Source organism: Drosophila arizonae, chromosome X, assembly GCF_054131065.1.
Source record: "Drosophila arizonae isolate 15081-1271.41 chromosome X, UAZ_ARI_1.0, whole genome shotgun sequence".
NCBI classification, from domain to species: Eukaryota; Metazoa; Arthropoda; class Insecta; order Diptera; family Drosophilidae; genus Drosophila; species Drosophila arizonae.
Window position 1 is genome coordinate 26,082,097 of NC_142927.1, and position 23,007 is coordinate 26,105,103.

Below are 23,007 nucleotides of genomic sequence, written 5' to 3' on the forward strand. Positions count from 1 at the left end.
GAACAATCATAATATTAGCAAATTCGCACTCCTATAAATCTATAAGTGAATTTGTTTGTGCGGATCGAAATCAACAAGTAAAGGGTGGAAGCATGTAAAATTAAGCTTTTGCGTGAATTAAAGAACAGCCCTGCCAATAAGCTGTTAACAACCTGTATCGGGTATCGATAACCAACTATCGGCTCGGTTTACTGGCAACAACTGCAGGTAGTACGCCGCTATTCATATTTGTAGGCCAAACCTTCGATTGTGATGCAATTGTTGTTTTGGAGAAGAAAGTGAAAGTTTCACTCGACTGCTATTTGATTAACACATAAACTAAGTTGTTATCAAAACAACTTTACGCTCTTGTGTGTGTGTTAAGTGATCAGTGAAGAAGTAACGATAATACTTCTACTGCTGTAACGTGCTCCAAAAGGTCAGCGACAAGAACAACAACATCAGGCAACTGCAACAACAACTCGGGCAAACAACACGCGATTCAAAGCTGGCGAAAGCAAAAACAACGGCCCATGTGCACGCGACTTGAAAGTTGCGCGCGTAATTGGGACCGTCCAGTTTAACCTAAAATCACGCACAATCCCAATCAGAATCCCGAGTACAAAGTATTCCACAGTTAAGTGAGGCATGAGTCGTCCCCTGGCCACGCCAGGATGGAGCATCCTGCCCTTTCGGGTATCCACAACGACAAAAGTGTGTACAGTTTTCATTCAACTCAGCCGGGTTAGCAGTCACCTAATGCGATCGCCTCCCATTTCCATTGCAGGTTGTGCTCTTCTCGTTGACAGCCGGCGTAGCCCTGATGAGTGTCCTATCACGGTTCCTGCGACGGCGAAAGCCGCCGCGTCCCATCCGAAGGCCGCGCAAGTATACCGGACGACGCACACGGAATAGCATGCGGAGTCCCAACGATCTGACGTCCGTGGCTGGCTCGAAGGCATCGGCGCGATCGGGCAGTCCCGTTGGCTCGACGGTGGCGTACTCGGATCGCCTGTCAATGGCGTCGGGCTCTATTGGTGCCATGGCACAGAATCAGCAATTGGCAGGGACCGGTGGCGCTGGAGTAGTGCCGCAGCTGACGGCCCAACAGCTGGGTGTGATGGGCATGGAGGCACTGGATACAGTGATAAACTTTTGGGAAGATGCACTGGCCGCGCACTATTCGCCCGGCGGAGTACCAGCCTCGCTGACAACAGCCGAAGACTCGGAGTTTTGTCGTGAGATTCAGAACCTGCTGGAAATGGCGTATACGCTGCAGGAGCAAAGCGAACTTCTCTTCCTTGATCAGCGCTCGGTGCTCTTCCGCGAGGAACATTCCATAGACGAGGCTGAGGAGGACGGATTGGCTGCCACCGGAGACGGGGACGACGATCGGCATTCGCGAAAGTCGGGCAGCGTATTGAGTCGCGTTGGCTCCGATCCCAACTTCGATTCCGCAGAAAGCTTCGCCTCAGCCCTGGACCAAGTGGCCGATCTGCGCGAATTCGATGGCTTTATTGAGATGGCGTACGAAGAGTATCCGCTGTTTCAGACTGCGCTGAAGCATCACGAAGAGTACACAGTGCCCTGTCGGACGATGCGGACCGAGCTGATGCACTGCAGCAGCGACACCGAATATTTGGCCAAGCTGCACTGCGTACGACTTGCCTTTCAGTATCTATTCAAAGATGCGGCCGTCGGGCAATGGATTTGCGATGCGGGCCGACAGATACTGACCGATCTGTTATGCCTGGGTGACAAGGACACCAAAGAGTTCCTAGTGGGCTACGAGGATATGGTTAACTATCTGCAGGAGCCCAGCAACTGGCCGTGCATCCAAATGGAGCTCGAGCAGCGCAATGTGAAGGCGATGACATTTTACGACATTTGCCTTGACTTCATCATACTGGACTCGTTCCGGGACTTGGATGCGCCACCAGCTAGCGTTACGGCCGTTGTTCAGAATCGTTGGCTGTCCAATGGCTTCAAAGAAACGGTACGACAAACAGAGCGAACAAACTATGAATTGAAATGTCACCTAAAAGCTAGATCTGTTAACCTGCTAACAGAATCGGTTAACAGTAGCAGTTAACGAATACCGTTTTCAACACTGAAACAGAAATGGAGTTACTAATCGATAAGCAGCTTAATTAAGTATCAATTTGTCAAGAGAGCTGAGCGAGGCTAGCCAGCTCCGAATCTTTCTCTTCCTTTTCTCCTCTCTATGTCCCGCTCTCTCTGCTGACTTACTGAATGGCATTTAATCTCTGTTTCCTCTCTCTCTCTCTCTCTCTCTATTCCAGGCGCTGACAACGGCTGTCTGGTCGGTGCTAAAGGCAAAGAAGCGTATGCTTAAATTTCAAAATGGATTTATGGCCCACTTCTATGTGATATCGGAACAGATATCACCTCTGATGGCCTGGGGCTTTTTCGGGCCCAACGAGAATCTACGTGATATTTGCCATTATTTTCGGGAGCAACTGCTGGCCTTCTTGGCGGACATTTACAGCTTCCAGAAGAGTCGCTTCACTACCATTGAGGAATTCTCGGAGGATGTGCTGAAGCATATGCAGACGCGCGTCAACAACATTGGCGTTAAGTTTAGTCAATAGAGAGACATAGACAGAGGTTGACAAAACAGAAGAGGACGAAGAAGAAGGAGATGATGATGATGATGATAATAATGATGATAATATTGTTTATTTAGTTGGGGTATATGGCCAAAGTTTTTGTTTATATTTTGATGGCAATTTCACACAATTTCATGCCATAAGCACACTCATACGTTGACTAATTTTAGAGCTCCACACATGTATACACACACACTAACACACATACAAAGCACTTGCACATTTATAATTAAGAACTGCATTAAAGTCGCCAAAAAACATTTGTAAAATAAAACTGTTTACTGTTCACTGCCAGCCATGCAAACCAGCTGCTCTTCTCCCACACGAGGCATCTCCGATTGCAACTGCACCAGCAGTGGCGACAACATGTGGATTGCGTGTCCTCCTTGTGTTGGCCAGTCGCTACTGTCAGCTCGTCGTCGCAAGATGTGCAGAGGTCTGGGCTTTAGCACCGGCTTTGTAGCGTTCTGCGCTTTCGTGAGTGGGCCTGTCTTGCCATTCCTGTTCCGTGATCTCATTGTTTCATTGTTGCTGCAGATCTGCTGCTTTGGTGCCCTGCACATGCTCAACAAGATCGTGTACGTTAACCAGGATGTGGCGATGCACACCGATTACAAGCTGGCGCCACCGATCGGCGGTGGCCGCAATCGATGCCAACGCACGTTCATCGTAGACAGTGTGGGCGGTGCGCATCTCACCTGGCTGGAGCTCTTCTACATGAAGTGGACGCTGGTGCTGACCATTTTCTATACGTTCGTCGTGATGCTACTAATACGCGCCCAATACCTGAGCCACTTTAACATTAATTTCATAACCTCCAATGCGGTAAGCGCCTATTGCCGACACACCTTACACACCTGCACCTGTCACCCCCTCCACCTGATCCACAGATGATGCTAGTCGGCGGCGTCCTCTCGGTGGTGCTCTTCATAGACTCGGTCATACTCCACGAGCGCATGCCCTTTTTGGAGCTCTCGTGCAATGAGTTTATAGTCGGACTCATGTACTTCATAGCCATCAATATATGTGTTGCTGTCGTCTTTTTCATGATCCATTCCTGTCAATATTATTTCCAATTGGACAGACACGCCTTCTGAAGCTCAAAACTAAAAATTTGAAGAATTTGAAAATAATTCAAGTGGGATTAGGCTGAATTATGAAATATTATTACTCTTCAAACCATGTTTATAATATTATAATAGTATACACATACATATATACATACATATACATATACATATTCAATTCATAAAGCATTGCTGATTTTTATAATAGTTCATACCTTTTTTAAATTTTTCTTCAACATGGAGCAGAATAAAACATATTTGAACGAATGTATTCCAATTTTATTGAAATTAGTTAAAATCATTGAGTTATTCGAAAAGAATTTTTTATTGTGTTCATAAGTTTGAACTTTGTTTTGATCACGAAAGACGTTAAAGTTTAAAAGCCAGGGCTGCACAACAAAAATTTCTGTGTTCCTTTGAAATTGTTACCCGTGAACCAAACTTTGGTTCATATAGAAAATTTGATTAAATATTTTTATATATTGTTTTGCGGCATTAAATGATTGATATATGAACATTTTATTTCCCTTCAAATATGAATAATATATTAGTAATAATACATATATATAATTTGACACTTTCTGGTTCGATTTACAAGCAAGAATCGATTTGAACTCGATACACGATATTTATTTACTTTTCTTACTTCAGCAGGACTTTAATATCGGGTAGATCAGTTTGATTTATGAAGTAAACACATTTTGTATAAAAACATAAAGACACGTTTATTCGAATACAATATATGCTGTTTGGTATAAAAGACAGACACTGAGATAAGAGTACAGCACAAATAAAATAAAAACAATAATTAAAACAATAAAAAGAAAAACGATATTATAAAATTAATATATATAGTATGTATATATAGATGTTTGTATGCAGGTAATATGATTAATTACTCAATAGCGCCACAAATTAAAATTTTTACAATTATACAGTAGAACAGAGAGACTCCTTTGTATGGCTTGGGCTGTAATTGACTATAGCATAGCTATATTCATTTCTGATTCTGAGTTTGATTCTAATTCTGTTTCTGTTTCTGATGAACTGTTTATATTAGATCTCGCGAAATGCCAGCGATTGAGTTTTCCGCTTAAATGCCGCGATACGAGCGATGTGCCAGGAATGCGCTTATGAAGTAGAGCACCGTGTTGACCAGGCCCAGAACACCGGCCGCCATATAGGCATCGTGCCTGTTATCACGCAGCTTAATTAGCAAGCAGGCGGACGAGACGAGCAACAGTATGGCGGCAACAGAGTGATAGATCAGCTCCTATAAATGGAATAGCCCAATTGAGGTTGATTAAATTACATTTGCAATCACAGCTCAAATTAGAACTATCATAATATTTTGTTCACTCACGTAGATCGTCTTGGCGATGAGTCCGCCCGTGCTCAGCGATGTGAGACACGCTAGGAATAAACAAAATGTCCCTATCATAAATGTGGTGGCCATCAAGTAGTGGAACAGATATTGCTGTTGGCGATAGTAGACACTATCACTGTAGTGCATCGCCATCAGGGTGACCACAGCAACGCCAATGAGCTATGCACCACACAGAAATTGAGTTATTAGGGTGGACCAACAATTATGCATCAATTTAATTACCAGCTGGAAGAGCTTCAAAATACCCGGAAAGGTCTTAATGTAGCCAGTGTTTAGCACAATGTAGGAGGTGTTGGTGGTGCTGGTGGTAGTGCGTGTTATGGTCACGGAGTGAGACATCTTGGCGGTGGTTACTTAGACGGTGGCTGGTTAAGGTGGGTGTTTCTTGGGTCTGAAAGAAAGTAAACCAATTGTCCAATTTAGCAGCTTTCAATCGAACTATTTAAACAAATAGACACGAATTGCTTTCATAGTATAATTTATAAATATGGATCATTGATTCATTGCACAAAATTAGGTACATTCATAGTATTTATTTAAATACTCTAAATTGATGATATTCTAATGTGATGTGATTGATCCAAATTAGATAGAAATTCATAAAAGAATTTACATGCGGTAAACCTCTAATCGCATTTCGAAATCTTTAGTTTTCTTTTTTTTTTTTTTAATTTTTAATAAGAAATACAAGGGGACAACTTTAGTGAAGCTATAATAGGTCCCGATCTAAAACTTATGATAAATATGCAAATATAAAAAATTAAAATTTCTCTCATGCAAATAGAAACTGTATTAATATACTCTCATCACATTTTTCGAAAAAGAAGTACGATTTCTTAAAAAAAACTATTTATTTAAAAATCCTATAAAAACGTTATATTGAGAACTTTTATTATTAGTAGATAGATATGTACGTCCCCTCAGTATTTTGAAATAAATATATATACATAGACATATACATATGTGTATGTATAGAGAAGCTTATAGGACCTATTAATCTACACAAATATTCATGTCTGCATATAAAGTGTAAATTTTGATCTCTTCGTATTTTTTGGAAGTTGCTAACTGAAAATATTGAATGCCCGACTAAGTTTTGATTTCGAATATTGTCCGTTTGTATACAATGCCATATTTACATAAGTAAATAATTGATTATGTTGTTTGTTGGTTGAATTCCAATGTTTTTACAGTTGTTACAGATCTGCTGTTGCTGTTGCTGCTGCTGCCCTAGCTACGCCCCCCGGCCATGCCCAATCGCACTGTAGTATTTTTGGCCAAAATAATTTGTTATTATTTAATTCTAAAATTAAACATTTTCGAATTTTCGGCCTCGCTGAGCGCGCCAAATGTTATTGAGAAAAGCGCAGGAGAAACATGAAAATCTATTTACTGTCATGCCTACATACATAGTATATGCCTCTCTCTCTCACACACAAACACACACCCACACACCCTCTCTCGCTCTTTATGTATCAGTGGTCGTCTTTTATAGCCATAGAGTGACGTCATGGGATTTATGGCTGCTGCTACTGCTGCTGCTGCCTTTTGTGCTTCAGCTAAATATTTCGATGGAAAATTGAAAATTTTGTTAAAATATATACACACATACATACTGTATACACATACATACATATACTCATAGGTTCACACATATATATGTGTGTGTGTGCATGATTTTTGTCTATAAACTTTTTGAAATGGGGGCGCGCGTAAATGCGTGTGTGTGTATGTGTGTGTGCCCAAATGGCAAGTGTTGAGCGAGTGGAAGCAATGGGCGATTGCTTAAAGATCGGCATGTCTATATGCATATATACATATGTATGTACATATGAATCTCAGTATAACAATTACATACTGAGATACATATTTATGTATGTATGTACATTAGTAGATCCTCAGATTGCAGATTCGAGCATCTGTCTGAACAAGTTTTATTTGCCATTTCCACAAATCTATCTAATTACACTTTTCATTGCTCATTGCTTATGTATGTATGGAATGCCTCGTCTATGGCATCAAGGTCTTTATGACATTACTCAGACGCTTCCAGCACAAAAAAACAAAAAACAAAAACAATGACGCCATCCTCTACAGCATTTACCCTGGTCGAATGCGATGACGTAACAAATTACAAAACAAATAATATATTCAAGTTTCGAATTCGAGCCCTGCCCTCTTCAAAACTACAACAAAAACACCAATCAAATGAAGAAGCTGAAGAAACAGGCATTCAAAACAAACCGAACCACATTTTATGCTGATTACTGAGCGGATTTCCGTTACGCTCTCGAGGGTCTACATTTTAAATATGTATGTATGTACGTGTATACATACATACATGTGCTTCTCGTTTTTTCACATTTTTTTTTTTTTCAAATATCAACAATAAAACAAAAAACAATATACAAAGGTAGCAACAGGCGCCGGTTTTAATTTTTTTTTTTTTTCTTTTGAAAATGATATCATGCTCGAACCATGTTTATATATCAGAAATGTGCATATAAATTTGAATCTCGCTGATGAAAGAACCGCAAACAAACAACAGCAGCAGCAACAGCAAAGATTAGGTCAATCAGAGTTTTGATTGCCAGCGCACCAAAAGCAAGAGAAAAAACTGATAACGGTAATTGAAGCAATCAGTTATTTAGTTGTTGCCATTTTTGCCGCCTGCCTGCTTGCGGCGTCGGCTGCGTTCTGCAAGTGTCCCGCCATGAGATCATCGCTAATGGAGCTCATTATTATTGACCCACTCAGGGAGCACGTTCCTTGGGAATTCGGTGTCGTTTCTGTATGTGAATGATAATATGCCACGCCCTGAACTTGATCCCTTGCCAATTTGTTATGGTTTTATTTAAAAAAAATGTCTACGTTTCATCAACGCGCACACAAAATTGGAGCTAGTAAAACGTGTAAATTTTGAATTCGTAATATGCACTCACACGCACACTTGCACACATGAGTGTATGCATGTACACATGCATGTATGTATGTAGCGTGCCTGCCTGCCTAGTTTACGCATAAATTTTCGATACGATCGCTTACTTTTTGGATACACGAATTGAATTCGCAGGCGCTGGTCACACTTGTGTTTTGTATTGAGAATTCGTATTGGGCAATGCGTTTGGTTTTCGAGCTGTTGCTTTTGCGTCTTGGCGCGCGTACGTTAAAAACGAAACTGAAACTGCAAAGTATTTTCAATTTCGTTTACGCCTTTTGCCTCTGCCAGCTGGCTGGCTCGCCGTCTGGCCGGCTGGCCGGATGACAGCTTGGCTGCTCCGAGGGCAGCGGCAGCGGCGTCAACGTACACGCCCGCAGTGCTAATGTACAAAAACAAGAAGCGAATAAGCAAACAAATCTACTACAAAGCACAACAAGTTGCTGTTGTTGTTGGTGGCTTTTTTTTTTGTTGTTGTTGCTGTTGTTGTTGAGTGGTAGCGCGACTCATTCACTCAAGAACCAGTCAGCCAAACGATGACGACCATGACGTCATGAGTCTACGATAAGCAACAAACAAAAAATAACTTCACATCAATGTCGCGCGCTTTTATGGGTATTGTTATTGTTATTGTTAGTGCATTTTGTTTGAGCACAACAACAGAATTGGCCATTGTAACGGTTAATTGCTCTTCGTATTACAATTTATCTAATGAGTAAGCGCGGCGAGAGCGGCGACTGCTGCCATTGCACTGCGAGGCTATCAGTTCCTGTGAGTCACTTGTTAGAGTGAGAGAGAGTGAAAAAGAGAGTGAGAGTGCGCGCGCTCTAGGAGAATGGGGTGACTATGAGTAATGCAATAAAAAATAATATGCATTTGCGACCGTGTGTGTGTGTGTTTGTGGATACTGTTTGGGTTAACTGCGCTGTTGCTACTGCCGCTGCGACTGTCTCAAGGAAAACGCGAATAAATTTAAACGGAAAATGCTGGACTAGGTTGTTCCACGTAAATTCGCAGAATCTATAAATCTTTCATTATTTACATGATCTTGATCATATAAATATATTTATGAATAGAATTCTATTATGAATTATATGATAAACAATAATTTCAATATACGGTTTTGGAATGAATATTCTAAAGTGAAGCAATCTGCTTAAAAATTTAAAAATGTACGCTCTGTTATTTTTCAAAACTCACCTTGTTTCAGGTAAAAGTTCTGGCATAACAGAGAGTTTATTAACCTTTTCATATCGCATTCATACGGGGTACTTGAAAAAACTTTCATATTTGCAGTTATCAATGCGACTCATCGTTATCAAGTACACAGCTATCATAATACAGTCACTCATATGGCCTTCGGCTCATATTTAATTATTATGCAAATCGTGCTGCGAGGCGTTTCCTAAATTTGAATAATACCAACAACAAGTACATCAATATCATCATCATCGAACTTTTTGTATTCATGTTCCAAATATACCAGAGCTTGCAAATGAGAGTTGAGCGTTTTTTCGTTTATTCTCTTTCTCGCATCATACTCAAAAAAAATTGTGTAGACACGTCTCTCTCTGAGCGTCACTCTCTGTTTTTCTTCAGCATCTGTTTCGCTCAGACGCAGTGCGATGACTCATTCGTGTGACGCACTCACATGAGTGTCGCGTAAAACTAACACGATTTTCTCTCACACAAAGCCTCTCAGCAAGAAACACTTTGACTAACAAACTCAGCAGAAAATGTTTTTGCCTTCGTGTGCATGTAAATACACGCATACATACATACAAAAAGAACGCAGCAATCGCGCGTGATTACCCATACAAACGCAACTTACCGTTACTTCATTTAACTCAAGCAAACGATCAGTGTTTGACTTGAGGAAACGAAAACAGAAACAACTATCTCCCTCAGAGCGCGAGAGAGCTAAGCCAGACGCGACAAAAACACTTTCTGTCTGAGTATTTTTTGCCTGTGTCACTGAAAGACACTTTTTTGCAGACAACGAAAAAGTGTTAACAGTTTTTTGCAAGCTATGAAATATACATATCCACATATCTAGCAAGTCTTTTGTCCATTGCATACTTTGGGGCGTCAAGGTTGTCATAAATAACTTCATGTTTTTTTATAAACAATTATCAACATATATATATAAAATATATTGATAAATGCGTATGTTATTTATGTATACATTTATATATATGCGTACACCCACAACAATATACATATGTTCCAATTGCAGTGCAGAATATCCCATCCCAAGCGAGTCGTTGCAGTAATGACATTCCCTCTAAAATATTAAACTCAATTAATGATTCAACAATTGCGTTAACATTTCACCTTCCATTTATGAATACATTAAATTGCGATTATGAGGCAGACAGGCAATATATATGGTACATATATCCTACTCGTTATAAGGCTTATTAAATTGAGAAAACACGAGTCGATTGCAGTTCCAATTCTCATTAATTTATTTTCATCAATGATTTTGACTTGGGTGGTGTATAAATGTGTGTGTGGCTCAATGAATGATTTAATGACGTTTGACAATATATTGGCCAAGAACAATGCGAAGGCGCATCTTAATATCGATTGGAATTTGGCCTTAATAAAAACGCGCGTGGGGGTGTGTGAATGTGTGTGTGTGTGATGACTGTTAAATGCATTTGTTTATAACAATATATAGAATTCAAATCCTGCGATCAGTACAATTTATAATTTTCGTTTTTTCGTATTTCAGCTGTTTGTGTATATAAATACATATAAGTATATATATATATATGTATATGTATATATCTAACTGTATTTCGTTTTATCATCTTCAGCATTGGATTAGAATTAAGGCTAATTTTTTAATGTGTATGCTTCGATTATGTGTATATGTATGTATGTGTTTGTGTGTGTGTGTGTGTCTTTGCGTATGGGTAGATGTTGTTTCTGTAATTTTAAATGTGTTCATTTATTTAGCTTGTGTTGTTTTTTCTTTTATCGAGCTTTAGTTCAACTAGATATCATCGATAAATTTATGTTAAAGTTATAAGGAAACATTTTCTCTTCTTGCTCTTGTTTTTTCTGATGCAGCAGCAACGCTTAAGTGTCTAAACTGTATTAATTATTAAGGTAATGATTAAATATTCTAGACTTCTTCATATCCTCCTCCCTATCATCGCGCGTTGTTATCTCGCTCTAACTCATAAGTATGCGTGTGTGTCTCTGTGTGTTGTTTATTTGTTTTCTTTTTCAATTCGCTTGCTTTTTGGTAATTTTGTTTGTTGCTGCTGCGTTATTGCCAGATTAGTAATGTTTAATCGAGCCCATCATCCACGAAGTCAGGTGATTCCTTTTTGGGCTTTGGTTCACTGTTGTTGGCGCGTTTGGCCTCCGAATCATTGAAGGCAGAATTGTCGGCATCAGCATCGCCAGCTGGGAAACCGGCGCCGCCACCAGGGAAGCCGCGCGGGAAAAAGTTCTTGATTAAGTTGAAGATTTTCGGATTGGACATGTATTTGGAAATATTAGCCGGATTGGCCAGTATGTCTTGCATGGCAGCTGCCACTTCTGGATCCTTCATTTTCGACATCAAGTCGCCCATATCAAAGCCGGATGGCATGCCGCCGCCGCCGCCACCTGGGAAAGCGCCAGCACCTGGGAAGCCACCAGCGCCTGGGAAGCCACCGGCTCCCGGAAAGCCGGCTCCAGCACTGCTTTGCTTAGCCTGCTCCTTGCGAGCCCTGTTTTGAGCACGCTGACGCTCTTTAATTTTGCGCTCAGCCTGCTTGCGCTCTTGCTTGATGCGGTGCTGCTCGATCTTCTTGGCGTTTGGTGTCACCTCACGCAACCATTCGTCGGCCTCTTCATCAAAGTCCAGCTTGCAAGCCTGACGCAAATCCTTGGCGGCCTCCTCAAACTTGCCGAGCAGGCGATTGGCGCGTCCACGAAACTTGTAGGCAGCTGCCGAGTCACAGTTCAATTCCAAAGCCTTGTCGCAGTCACGAATGCATGCATTCGGCTTTTTTAGCTTCAAGAAGGCCTGACCGCGCTTGGCATAGAATAAGGCATTGCCCGGATTCAGCTCAATGGCCTTGGTATAGTGATTGATGGCCTCGTCGAATTTCTGTTGGCTGTAAGCAGCAGCGGCCTGACCACGCAATTCGCTGGCCTGATCGATTTCCTCCTCAGTGGGCACTTTTTCTGAATCGCCCATTGGCTGAGCTGGTTCGTTGTCGGCTTCAATGACACCTGCAGACAGAAATGTAAATTGAGGTTGGGAAGTTCAGCGATTGGGACACGTGATTTTGTATTCTTCTTTTTCAGTATGTTATATATTACTGGCGCGTTAGTAGTCTTACCTTCCATATCTAATTCGACATCGGACTCTGGCTCCGAAACGCTTGCGTCTTCATCACTTTTGTCTGAATCGTCCGCAGCCGTAAAAGCCGGCTTCGCCTTGGCACCGGCATCGCCACCGAAAGGGCATTTGCTAAACAAGCAGAGAAAATTCAAGAAAAACTTGCAAGGATTTGGATTACCCAGCTAGTATGCACACGCACACACATAAACACACACTTACCCAGCGTCCGGCATCTTGAAATCGCCCTCAGGCACCTTACCGCCGAACTTTTCCACAAAATCTTTTACAAATTGCAATTGAGGCATGTTCAATACAGTAGGATTTGCATTGACAAAATCAATAAAGCTTTTCAGCTTAAGCAAATCTTCATGTTGCATTGGCGCAGCCATTTTTTGAAATTTCGTTAATTTTCTCGTAAATTCTTCCTACACAATTACAGATATATATATATTTATACGTATGTAAAATGCGTCTCACACAATAAGCTGAAACTAAATTTTTCTCCGGTTGTCAGAGTGACCGAGTTTTAGAGATAGACTTTTGACAAACAACTACTAGATATCGAGTATATATATTTGTGAATACATTGACTTGAGAATCGAGACCTATATTTTTTCTTGTGAAAAGATATATCGATGCTACTAAGTATTTAATTTTCCAAGTATCAGCGAATATCGCCTTGAACGATATACGCATCAAATATATCGATATATATCCACAATCGCTCCTTTATTGTGATTGTGCTCACCTCGACAGTGAAGGCCTTCTAGAAAATTCAAATGTTGATATATGTACATATATGTAAACCCAGCGACAAAAAAGGGCACTCTTTATGGTTATTGCAATTTTCACCTTTTCTATTTGCTCCACGATTATTTTTAGAAGACCCTCACTGAAAAGCCCAACATTTTTGCATTGGCTGAACAAAATGTATCGAATCGTAAAATAGCGGTTAAAACTAATTTCCATGAAAGTTCACTTCGACGCTTTTTGAAAAAAAATCGTTAGACGGACAAATTAAGAGGGAAGGAACAATAAAGCAGGGAAAATGCACAAATGAACGGGGAATAGTGGTATTATTAGAACGAGAATCGCTTCAAAACTGCTATAGAAATTGCATCTAAAGTACAGCAATAGTTTGCTAAACAAATTTAAGCTCGAACTTTTCAACGTCGACTCAAGACACCACCCAAAAACCTCTCCCCAATCATTATTTATGTTGAGAGCAAAAAGTTTACATATTACGAAAATAAATTTGTTTTTGTTGAAACTGTTATTATTTTATTACTACATTTTTTCATTTACGATAACGTCGACTTTTTTTGTGTGCTTTCTGATTTTTTAAATATTGTAAATTTGATTCATGAACACATATAAAAGTTGTATGCAAAATTGATCAAAAAATAATAATAATAATAAAATATTGCATTTATTGAATTCAGATGATTTTCTCACCAATTTGTAAATCTTTTTTTGTCGCCAATTTTTATTTTTTGTTAACCCAATTAACCAAGTATGTATATGCCTTTTAGCTAGAAACTTTGACAACAAAAATATATTGAAAACACTAGTTTATTTCTTGGCTCTTTAATTATATATATTAATGATATAAGCATGCCTTTCGATCAAAAGCAGAATTACATCTGTATTGTTTCAATATGCACTCTGTTTCAAGTTATTTTTCTCACTTTTCAAAATCAATTAGTGATGAAAAAAATTAGCTTTAAAAAAAAAAAAAAAAAAAACCCCTAAAAATTAAATTGTCTAAATTGGTACTTTTATCATAATCGTATCGGGTTCTCTTACTCGATATTTAGCTGAGGCTGAAAAAAAAATTTTTCTTTGTAAATTATAGATAGAACATTAATTGTCCGAATCTCATTGGAGCCGGACGTTACGCCAGGATTCTCCAAAGGGTGGCGGCTGCGGATGCGGTTTCCAGTTGAGGCAATTCAAGTCGATGGTAAGCTTTGGGCGCTTAAACTGCGGCAGCTGCAGATGATCGTTGATTGTTTTGGCGGTCACACAGATCACGTTCTGCCCCTTCCAGTATTTGATCATCTTCATGGATTGCAGAGTATAGATGATGTCGTCATGCGTAATGCCGCTCGCCTCGCTTAGCTCTTTGATGGTCGTCTGCTCCGCTGAGCAGCGGCCCTTCATCAGTTCGAGCAGCGTGTAGGCCCAATAGCTGCGATAGCTGAGCCTGCCCAGATCCGACAGCGGCTTCTCTGGGCTGCCAATGACGCCCTCCTTGCGGGACAGCTCGTAGCTGAAGGCAATCAGTAGCTTGCCATAGCCCTTGCGCTGGTGCGGCGGCAGCACCAAGATGCAGGCCACATTATTGTTGTCCATCGACTTCTTCTCCTTGGAGAAGTAGCCCACAATGTGACAGCCCCGCTTGTCCGTCTCGCAAAGCACATAGAAATAGAATGGGTCCATGTCGAAGTACAGTACTTTATGGTCGAGGAACAGCTTAGCCATCAAACAGAGCAGCTGGCAGTAGAGCGGCTGCTCCTTGCCGTTCACCTCGAATATGGAGATGGTGTTCTTGCGATAGATTTCCTTGCCCGGTGGCCTGCGCACCTGGCACGTGTACAAGTGGTATCGGTAGCTCTTCTCCAGCCGCATATACTTCAGGCAATACTCGCAGACGTACAGCACCCGCGCCTTTCCATATTCACCCGGATAGGGACTGAAGTACCAGGTGTCGATCTCGTAGTTGCCGAACTGGAGCTTGTCGATATACTTGATCTTGGTGATGAACTCGTGCTCCTTTTCTAGCGCCGCCTGCGAGGCGGTCAACTCAGCGTGGCTCTTCTGGACATGGTTGATCTCGTCGTAGCGTCGCTTCTGATAGCGCGTCATCTTGCGGTCGCTGTAGTCGTATCGATTGTTCTCACATGCCGACAGATAGTAGTCCTTGTGGCCTTGTCGCTTGGGCCGCACCACGCTTGCGCCCTGTTGGTTCGTTGCGTTGGCCATTGCAATGGCGTTGGCGCTGGTGCTCGGCTGATCGCAGTTCAGTGGCTCGGGCTGGACGGGCGTGACCGTGATGCCGCCCAAATCGTCTGGATTGTCGGAGATGCGATGGCGGCCCACCCACTCGTCGAGTCGACGGTTCAGGCCCACATAGTGCACGTAATACTCGTTCGGGCTGACGCAGTTGTCAGTGACGCGCGACTGCAGCACTTGGCCAGCGTGGACGGTGCCATCCGCGCGGCGTATGTAGTAGATCTTCTCTGGATTGTCGGCTATGTCGATTTTGTTCAGCAATAATTGGTCTCCACCACTATTGCCATCACGCTCGCCGCCATCATCATCGTCATCGTCATTATCCTCCTCGTCATCATCATCCTCGTCACCATCACCATCAGCATCAGCATCGGCATCTGCATCGGTTGTCTCTGTTGCGGTAGCCGTCTCTCCAGATGTGGTGTCCGTGTCCTGTTCTATTATCATCACATCCGAGTCATTGGACTCAGTGTCACATTCCTCTGAATTATCATCAGACTCGTCTTCCTCATCTTCCTCTTCTTCGTCGCCCACACTGTTCGCCTCGTCGCTGCTGCTCGAGATGGCTTCAAATTGAGCTTGTAGTAAAAACGGCTTCTGACGAGGATCCCGCGGCGCCAAGCGCATCTGCTGCATGTGAAGTTGCTGTTGTGGAATGGGCATACTCAGGTCGACATGATGCTCCTGTGACTGTTGGCATCGGATCGGCTGATCGACTCCGTAGTGCGCGCGCTTATAGGGCGGGAGCAGATCAATACCCTCATCACAATCGTCAGTGGGCGACGCCGGTGTTTCGGGCATTTCAGTTGGTGATGCTGGGGAAGTTGGTGATGCCGGTGAGGTTGGTGAAGCTGGTCCTTCAGTTTCCATTTCCATATTTTGCTCCTCGACGACCTCTGACTCCTGTGGTTGATGCTGTTCCGGCGGCAGTTCAGGTTCCGGTTCAGGTCCTGGTTCTGGTTCCGGTGGAGTCTCAATCACCATGGCCTCTTCCGTTGGAATTTCTTGCACTTGAGTTAGAGTTTGGATTTCTGCTTGCGTCTCGACCTCAGTTTCCTCTGACACTGGTGAAATTGGCTCAATTCCTGAGTCAACTGGTGCATCAACTGGTGCCGGAACAGTTTCTGCAACGTTTTCCGCATTCTCAGTTGTACCACAATTGCTGAAGTCGTCGTTGCCGGTTAAATCGCTGACATCGACCACTGTGGTGGGTGAGGGCTCGTCCTCAGTGGTATCATCGCTACCCTCTGATGGTGATGTGTTTGAATCACTCGGACTGCTGCTGCTAGAGCTACTAGAGCTGCTGCTCTCCTCTCTTAAGCTCTGCTGTTCGCCCATGACTGGCTGTTCAATGTGCTCCTCGTCTAGGGACGTTTGAGACGTTATAGATGTGTCCAGATCTGGTGGCTCTGCTGTACTGTCGGGCTCTGGTGTGCTACTTGTATCATGCGATCGGTAGGCCTCGCTGTCATCTGGGTCTGAAGGTTCCGTGGAGCCACTGATGTTTAGATTCTCTTTAAGTTCGGCTTCCGCATCTTCTACCGGCGTGGACGGTCGTCTGTCGACCATTGCATAAGTTCTCTCCCCTTCGGCCATTTCCCCTCTATATATTGGTCTCTTAAAGTCCTCGTCGGACATTTTATGTGTTTATAGTTTTTACCGCGTATAAATCCAGCAGCTCAAATGAAAAATTGTCCTATTTGTTTTGCTACGCAAAAACAACACTAACAAAAAGTTATAGCGATGGAACTGTACCACTGCATCGATACATACTGCAAGATATCGATAACATTATGCATGGTTAGCTATAATTTCGAATATTTCAATATAATTATATGTTTTAGCATCAAATATAAAAATATATAGTAATTGGCAGTTTATAAATTATTAAAATATAGCAAACTGAAAGTGGCATGCATTCCCCATGCCAAAAACAAAAATAGTGTTGAGCAACGTCAAACATCTTTTGGCGCAAATTTCCACGCAAGCCCATGCGCATAGCAGCACATGTTTGAATCTAGATTGTTCTTATATGTACAGTGATAAAGAAAAGTATACGTCTGATTAAAATTAGCTGTAAACATTTATTTATTTTAACAGAAATAACAGCAGTAATTCTTTTTTAGAAATCAAATTGTACAATGGATATACATATTTAAACATAATTACGAAACAATGTGCTTAAATTATTTTAATACTTATCACAAAATCAAAAACTTTCAAATTATATACGTAGAATGTTAGAAAGATAATTTTCAAAAAATCCCGGTTTTACAATGAAAGCTGATATGTGGCTTCAAACCAAACAATTTTAAAACAAATTCAACTTTAAGTCAGCGTATAATCATATTATATATGTATGCATTTTAAATGTTCAATAATCTTGCAAATCAATTTAATCAACAATCAAATTTTGAATCTAGTATTGGCTTGCTAGTTAAATTGCCATAAATATGGGTTTACTTCTATTTTAAATACATTTGTGTTAACTAAATATTCGTTGGAAAGAACAACAAAATGCATATATTTTAGTGTATATGTATGTATGCATATGTGTATGTGTGTACTTATGTATATGTATATCTCTTAAGTTGAAGCCATGTGTATAAAAAAAAATCAGTGCATTAAACGTTCGCTACAGTTTTCCGTTAGGCTAATATTTTTCTGGGCCAACATAGGCAACAAGCGCAATATGTATTAATATATGGTTAGGGGTATATGTATGGATATCTGAGTTCTCACTCAATAGTTCGCATAGTATGTGCAGTAAACAATTAACAAGTAAAACAAAGAGCAGATTAACTATATATATATAAAATACATATATATATATATATATATAGTGCGTAAATGCTAAGCCATTGAGAATAACTACTACTCGTAAGCGAATACATTTTCGAATTACAGTTAAAATAAATAGCTAACTAATTTACATTCCATATCTGTAGCTAATACATAGATGTATATATGCATATATAGATGTATGTATATACATTGATTTGAATTCGTCAATTAGGTCTGCAAGCTGGCACCGCCATGTCCATTGCCACCAGATACTGTATCGGGATTCTCGATGCGTATGAAGCGTTGCATGAACTCATTGCATCGGCTATGATAATCAATGGTCACGTTGCACTTGCTGCTGCGCAACAGAATGCGTCCAAAGATCGTGGCTGCAATCATCGGGATAAACAATTCGAGTTAATTCAGCTGATAAGCACATAGGTCTATTTATAAGAATGCCGTCAAGAGCACTTTATCATCGATACGCACCGACATTGTTGGCGTCGTAATCGCCGCGCTCAACACCCTCGCAGAGAAACAGGCACAGATGCTTGAAGACGTTGCGCTTGGGATCGCTTAACAGGTCTATGTACCTCTCGGCATCCGCTTTGCTGCGGCTGGCCAGCAGATCGTCCACAAACGGCTCCAGCAGCGCCTGCTCCGGCAGATCGAGCAGCAGCAACAGCGCCTCGGCAGCCGTCTGTGGGGTGCCCGCTGCGAATGGATAGAGACAATAGTAATAGTATATTTGCAGAGGTGTCAATGCTGGTTTAAGTGCAGCTTACGAAATGGATCGTTTGACCAGGAGTCCAGCCAATCGCGCACCGCATTGAATTGACTGCTGAGCGGCTGGCGGCGATCGTAGCTCTGAAAGAGCTGGCCTCTTTGGTTGTGCAAGTAATCGATGAGCAGGAAATATTCGCGGGGCATTGGCACGCGATACACGGGCGTCACATCCAGCATCTACAACGATGGGTATATAATCTGTGTATGATCTGTATGATCTGTTTAGGTTCGTATATCTTACCAGTTGCTTGACTTCGTCCAGCGTGTATTCACCGATCGGTCGCTCGGTGCGACACAACGTCTCCATCGAGAGGCCAAAGCAGCTGGGCTGATATTCACCCGTTACGGTTATGAATATATCGCGGCCGGATCGCACATGGAGTATAAGTATGTCTAGCACACATTTATCGACGGCGGTGCATATCATCTTGAGCAGACCCGTCACGGAATTTGCATCGATTAAAGCGCGCACTCGTATGCTGCGGGCGGAGTCAATCATTAGGCTATCCGCACGCGGGTCCACGTGCAGCCACTTCTCGCAGATATCGTTGTGCGAGTCCTTGACCTTGAACTTGAAGTCCACCTGTTGCGGGCAATCGTTGGACACATTGAAGTCCCGTATGGCCGGCTCGTTGAACCGCACCACACCGAACTCAATGTTCAATCGGTCCGTCGTTATCTGCGGCTGACTGTCGTTCTCGCGCTTGTCCACGGCCTTGAGCACCTCGGCCAAGACCTTCCTGTACTTGTCATCATCGCGTGTCTTGATCTTCACGCGGAATATGGCATATACCGGCTTATGGTCGCTTTCTCGTATCTCCATGACGCCATTGTATTCCAACTGCTCGATGAGTTTGCCCTTCCACAAGACGCGATCGCAATACGCTGGCGCGCGCTGTTTCTCACCCGTGTCATAGGTGTCGGTGCCCACGTCGTATTTGTAGGTGGGCGCAAACTTAATCTCTCCCTCCGTGTAGCCCTTAAAGCACCGCTCGTAGCTCATCTCCGTGCGCAGCTGGTCGTACTGCAGCATCAGCTCAAACGTTTGCGCGTCGCTCATGGGGCCCGGCCGCTGCTGTCCATTCGGCTCCTGTATCCGATAGTTGAGATCCCCCAGCCAGAAAATGTGACTAAAGTGAGGGAAAGACAATGCACAGACAAAAACCGAAAGAGAGAGAGAGAGATAGATTAGTTATCTGTTTACTGCACTGTTGCTTGCTGCATTTACTCGTGGTCGTTGATAGTGCGGACCTGAGGTCCGTTCTCCTCGAATCGCATGTAATCGTCAATGGCCTTGTAGTCCTCATTCCGCTCCGCCACGTTGCCCATGTGCGCGGCCAGATGCGAGTTCACAAAACACATGCTCGCCTCGTTTAGCTGGAAGCTAACAGCCACGCCCCCCTTGTTGCCCAACGTGTTGAACACGCCACGGGCCACCGAGTTCACGCGGCACCGCACGATATGTTGACGTAAATTTTTGCGAACAAATATTGTTAACATTATGCCAGATAATCGCACCGATTGCAACTCCTCATACTCCATATCATCATGCAGGTTCTCCAACATTTTTCGCCTGCGATGGACAGAGACAGAGAGAAAGTGAGATAGAATCGACATTCAATTAAAATCATATCATTTGTTGACTAAGGAAAGAGACTATCATATATGTACCTAAAACTTAAAATTTAACCTTTTCAAAGTTTTATCGGACGTGGAATATATATCTATATGTTCTATTCTAATTGAAGATTCGCATTCAGCATATTAACAACTTTCCGCTTCTTGATAAGCCAACAGCTGTAACAATAATGATAAATTCGTAATTCTTTAAACAAACGATTATTTGCTACAACTGTGCCATAAAATAAATATATTTTAACTTGGCTTTTATACTACTGCTGATTATACGCTGATCAGGGCATAATGGCTTTGTATATTGTATATATGTATGCTTGATCAAGGCAACGAGTTGAGTCGATATAGCCATGGAATGCCGAGAAGCGGGAGACTTGAAATTTTACATGTTTATTCGTGCATTCTATGCGGAGTAGCAGTTTATCATATTTATTCAATAGCTCAGCCCATTTCGTTTTAATCGATATTAATCGATTATTCGTATTTGTTCTTTAAGCTTAGTTTGAATACAGAATATAATGATTATAAAGACTGTAATATAAAGAATTTTTAAGTAGTTTAGGCCTTCAGTTATGCCCGAATCGAGAAGAAAAATGATTTCGGCATTTTCGTAATGCCAATTGTTGTAGCTAGATCACTTACACCCACTGCGTGGCAAACATTTGCATCTGATTGCCATTGAGCATGGCTCTGGCCGTGTTCTCCAGCTCCTGCAATCCAATGGCATAGATGTCCGGCGCTCTTTTGCCAGATGCGAGCCATGGGCGAAGCGTATTTTTGTTATCCCAGCAAGGTTTGTTATTTACGTTCCACGTGGCACAGTAGACGCTGCAAAGGATGATGGCATTAATAAATTAAAGAATTAATGTCAATACGAATATAGCCGAAGCTAATCATACATAACATCCTTGTAGATAATATATTCGCTCTCGCGTTTCTTTAGCTCATGCTTCACCTCGCCTATTTCACGGTAATCGTCGAGCCAGCGAAAATTGAGCGCCGCCTCCGACGGCAATTCGGCATCCCACATGGTCTTCTTGCAGGTGTTGACTTTGGCACAGAATTCATTGAAATCGACCGCGAGGGGATCGGTTCGCATTGAATAATAGTAGTACTTGGTTGGTCGATCATCGTCCGTGCACAGATCGAATTGCTGCTCCGTTTTGGACGCCTTGCTATCTGCAAAGCTTACAACATATTAAATATATACTGAGCACAGACGAATAGGTGGGAGAGAGATGGGGAGGGAAGAGAGAGAGAAAGAGAAATTTATAGTTAACACCTACCCGTTGTCAATTTAAAGGATGCGTTTATCGGAAACACTTTGTTTATTTTCAGGTCATTGCTCGCCGTCAATGGAGTGCGGAGCACAGAGAACGATATGATCGCGTATGTTCCGCCTGATGCGGAGGAGACAAGCGCTAGCAGCCCCTCAATATGTTCCTGGCCCTTGATTTGATATGCTTCGAAAATCTATCAATTAATATATTCAAAGAAATAATATACAATTTTTCAGTCTCTTTACTTTTCGTCAATTGACTTGAGTTTTTTTTAATAACCTTAATCGATAGCTAAAGATCAAGACGGTAAAAGCTAATTGGTTTTAACTATTTGAGCTGCATCAAAAAGTCCAATTGGGTATTCGATTTGCACAAAATAAATACTTTGCTCTGTTCGAGCTCTGAGCTGCGTACTTGGCTTGGCTTGGCTTGACTGTGAGGTGTCCATTTTAAGTAAATAACAGCGTTGCGCTTTGAGCAGCGTATCCATCATATTTCCACCTCATTGCGAGCTTCAAATAACATTCTTATCAGACGGATGACGCCTGCTCGGTTGTATGCTTGAAATAGGAGGCTGTTTACAATGGCCATTGAGCATTCCAATTGGACTCCACCCTGTGTGCACTAAATGGATAACTGTTGGATGTCAAGCGACGTTCCAAGGAAATCACCACTGATTCCGATTTCACTGAAAGTTCCAGCTCATTATCAAGTTTACATGATATGTTATCTTATGTCCTCAAGGTTCATTCACACACACACACACGAAAACACCCAGCAGGGAATATGGTGTTGCAACACAAATGGTAGAACAAGCAATCGATTATTCATGATGGGAGCAAGATAGCTTACCAGGTGAACTGTTTCGTCCGCCTTGAAGCGCTCCTGCACAATTGACAGCGTTGTTTTTACTGGCACTGCAGCTGCGCTTGCATCAGCGCCATTGGGGTAGTTGCTCCCGCGTTCCATGGCTAAGCGGCTTTTATATCTTCGGCTGGCTTTTTTTAGAGCCTCTTCAGCTTCTTTTATTTTTTATTTTTTTTTTTTTTTTATTGGTATCTAGTGTTTGTTTTTGTTATTATTACGTACTAAACGGCTACAGCACGGGAATGTTGAATGCAGAATGGACCCTAGCCACGATGTTAAGGGGTTAGTTAT

At 42.1% G+C, this 23,007-nt stretch overlaps 6 protein-coding genes across 7 annotated transcripts; 2 read left to right on the forward strand and 4 right to left on the reverse strand.

Moving 5' to 3' along the window:
* The first annotated feature begins 153 nt into the window (after positions 1 to 153).
* On the forward strand, positions 154 to 2,883 carry Miga (mitoguardin). Its single transcript, XM_089473597.1, has 3 exons — positions 154 to 693; positions 767 to 1,975; positions 2,283 to 2,883. The coding sequence occupies exons 1-3, from the start codon at positions 628 to 630 to the stop codon at positions 2,589 to 2,591; spliced, it is 1,584 nt and encodes a 527-aa protein (XP_089329723.1). The 5' UTR covers positions 154 to 627; the 3' UTR covers positions 2,592 to 2,883.
* Positions 2,884 to 2,906: 23 nt separating this feature from the next.
* On the forward strand, positions 2,907 to 22,104 carry LOC108618792 (uncharacterized). Its single transcript, XM_018014929.2, has 4 exons — positions 2,907 to 3,086; positions 3,147 to 3,434; positions 3,500 to 14,312; positions 21,908 to 22,104. Exons 1-3 carry the CDS (start codon positions 2,907 to 2,909, stop codon positions 3,704 to 3,706), a joined length of 675 nt encoding a protein of 224 aa, XP_017870418.1. The 3' UTR covers positions 3,707 to 14,312; positions 21,908 to 22,104.
* On the reverse strand, positions 4,376 to 5,427 carry LOC108618795 (uncharacterized). Its single transcript, XM_018014933.2, has 3 exons — positions 5,286 to 5,427; positions 5,040 to 5,222; positions 4,376 to 4,949 (listed from the first exon to the last, which is right to left on the reverse strand). The coding sequence occupies exons 1-3, from the start codon at positions 5,400 to 5,402 to the stop codon at positions 4,770 to 4,772; spliced, it is 480 nt and encodes a 159-aa protein (XP_017870422.1). The 5' UTR covers positions 5,403 to 5,427; the 3' UTR covers positions 4,376 to 4,769.
* Positions 10,446 to 12,738, reverse strand: LOC108618782 (hsc70-interacting protein 1-like). The gene is made up of 3 exons (XM_018014919.2): positions 12,569 to 12,738; positions 12,348 to 12,478; positions 10,446 to 12,237 (listed from the first exon to the last, which is right to left on the reverse strand). The coding sequence occupies exons 1-3, from the start codon at positions 12,736 to 12,738 to the stop codon at positions 11,303 to 11,305; spliced, it is 1,236 nt and encodes a 411-aa protein (XP_017870408.1). The 3' UTR covers positions 10,446 to 11,302.
* mof (males absent on the first) lies at positions 13,904 to 17,169 on the reverse strand. The gene has a single exon (XM_089473589.1). The coding sequence runs from the start codon at positions 17,000 to 17,002 to the stop codon at positions 14,228 to 14,230; it is 2,775 nt and encodes a 924-aa protein (XP_089329715.1). The 5' UTR covers positions 17,003 to 17,169; the 3' UTR covers positions 13,904 to 14,227.
* Positions 17,429 to 22,838, reverse strand: Ocrl (Oculocerebrorenal syndrome of Lowe). Of its 2 annotated transcripts, XM_018014900.2 has the most exons (9): positions 22,702 to 22,838; positions 21,856 to 22,042; positions 21,469 to 21,748; positions 21,212 to 21,397; positions 20,163 to 20,507; positions 19,176 to 20,064; positions 18,934 to 19,111; positions 18,638 to 18,862; positions 17,429 to 18,537 (listed from the first exon to the last, which is right to left on the reverse strand). In XM_018014900.2, the coding sequence occupies exons 1-9, from the start codon at positions 22,816 to 22,818 to the stop codon at positions 18,377 to 18,379; spliced, it is 2,568 nt and encodes an 855-aa protein (XP_017870389.1). In that variant the 5' UTR covers positions 22,819 to 22,838; the 3' UTR covers positions 17,429 to 18,376. The 2 variants fall into 2 exon arrangements, with proteins under 2 accessions (XP_017870389.1, XP_089329718.1); XM_089473592.1 differs by lacking the exon at positions 22,702 to 22,838 and having other exon boundaries at positions 21,469 to 21,756; positions 21,856 to 21,997.
* Positions 22,839 to 23,007: the final 169 nt, after the last annotated feature.

Excerpts from the sequence above, each read along its gene's own strand:
- Miga (XM_089473597.1), top strand. The coding sequence starts at position 628 with ATGAGTCGTCCCCTGGCCACGCCAGGATGGAGCATCCTGCCCTTTCGG. Across the intron at positions 694-766 it reads GGGTATCCACAACGACAAAA|GTTGTGCTCTTCTCGTTGAC; the intron begins GTGTGTACAGTT and ends TTTCCATTGCAG. Across the intron at positions 1,976-2,282 it reads CCAATGGCTTCAAAGAAACG|GCGCTGACAACGGCTGTCTG; the intron begins GTACGACAAACA and ends TCTCTATTCCAG.
- LOC108618792 (XM_018014929.2), top strand. The coding sequence starts at position 2,907 with ATGCAAACCAGCTGCTCTTCTCCCACACGAGGCATCTCCGATTGCAAC. Across the intron at positions 3,087-3,146 it reads TTGTAGCGTTCTGCGCTTTC|ATCTGCTGCTTTGGTGCCCT; the intron begins GTGAGTGGGCCT and ends TTGTTGCTGCAG. Across the intron at positions 3,435-3,499 it reads ATTTCATAACCTCCAATGCG|ATGATGCTAGTCGGCGGCGT; the intron begins GTAAGCGCCTAT and ends CCTGATCCACAG.
- LOC108618795 (XM_018014933.2), bottom strand. The coding sequence starts at position 5,402 with ATGTCTCACTCCGTGACCATAACACGCACTACCACCAGCACCACCAAC. Across the intron at positions 5,223-5,285 it reads TTTTGAAGCTCTTCCAGCTG|CTCATTGGCGTTGCTGTGGT; the intron begins GTAATTAAATTG and ends TGTGGTGCATAG. Across the intron at positions 4,950-5,039 it reads TCATCGCCAAGACGATCTAC|GAGCTGATCTATCACTCTGT; the intron begins GTGAGTGAACAA and ends TTCCATTTATAG.
- LOC108618782 (XM_018014919.2), bottom strand. The coding sequence starts at position 12,738 with ATGGCTGCGCCAATGCAACATGAAGATTTGCTTAAGCTGAAAAGCTTT. Across the intron at positions 12,479-12,568 it reads TTCAAGATGCCGGACGCTGG|CAAATGCCCTTTCGGTGGCG; the intron begins GTAAGTGTGTGT and ends CTGCTTGTTTAG. Across the intron at positions 12,238-12,347 it reads TGTCGAATTAGATATGGAAG|GTGTCATTGAAGCCGACAAC; the intron begins GTAAGACTACTA and ends TTCTGTCTGCAG.
- mof (XM_089473589.1), bottom strand. The coding sequence starts at position 17,002 with ATGTCCGACGAGGACTTTAAGAGACCAATATATAGAGGGGAAATGGCC.
- Ocrl (XM_018014900.2), bottom strand. The coding sequence starts at position 22,818 with ATGGAACGCGGGAGCAACTACCCCAATGGCGCTGATGCAAGCGCAGCT. Across the intron at positions 20,508-21,211 it reads ATGTTTGCCACGCAGTGGGT|GCGAAAAATGTTGGAGAACC; the intron begins GTAAGTGATCTA and ends TGTCCATCGCAG. Across the intron at positions 18,863-18,933 it reads CTGGTCAAACGATCCATTTC|CGGGCACCCCACAGACGGCT; the intron begins GTAAGCTGCACT and ends ATCCATTCGCAG.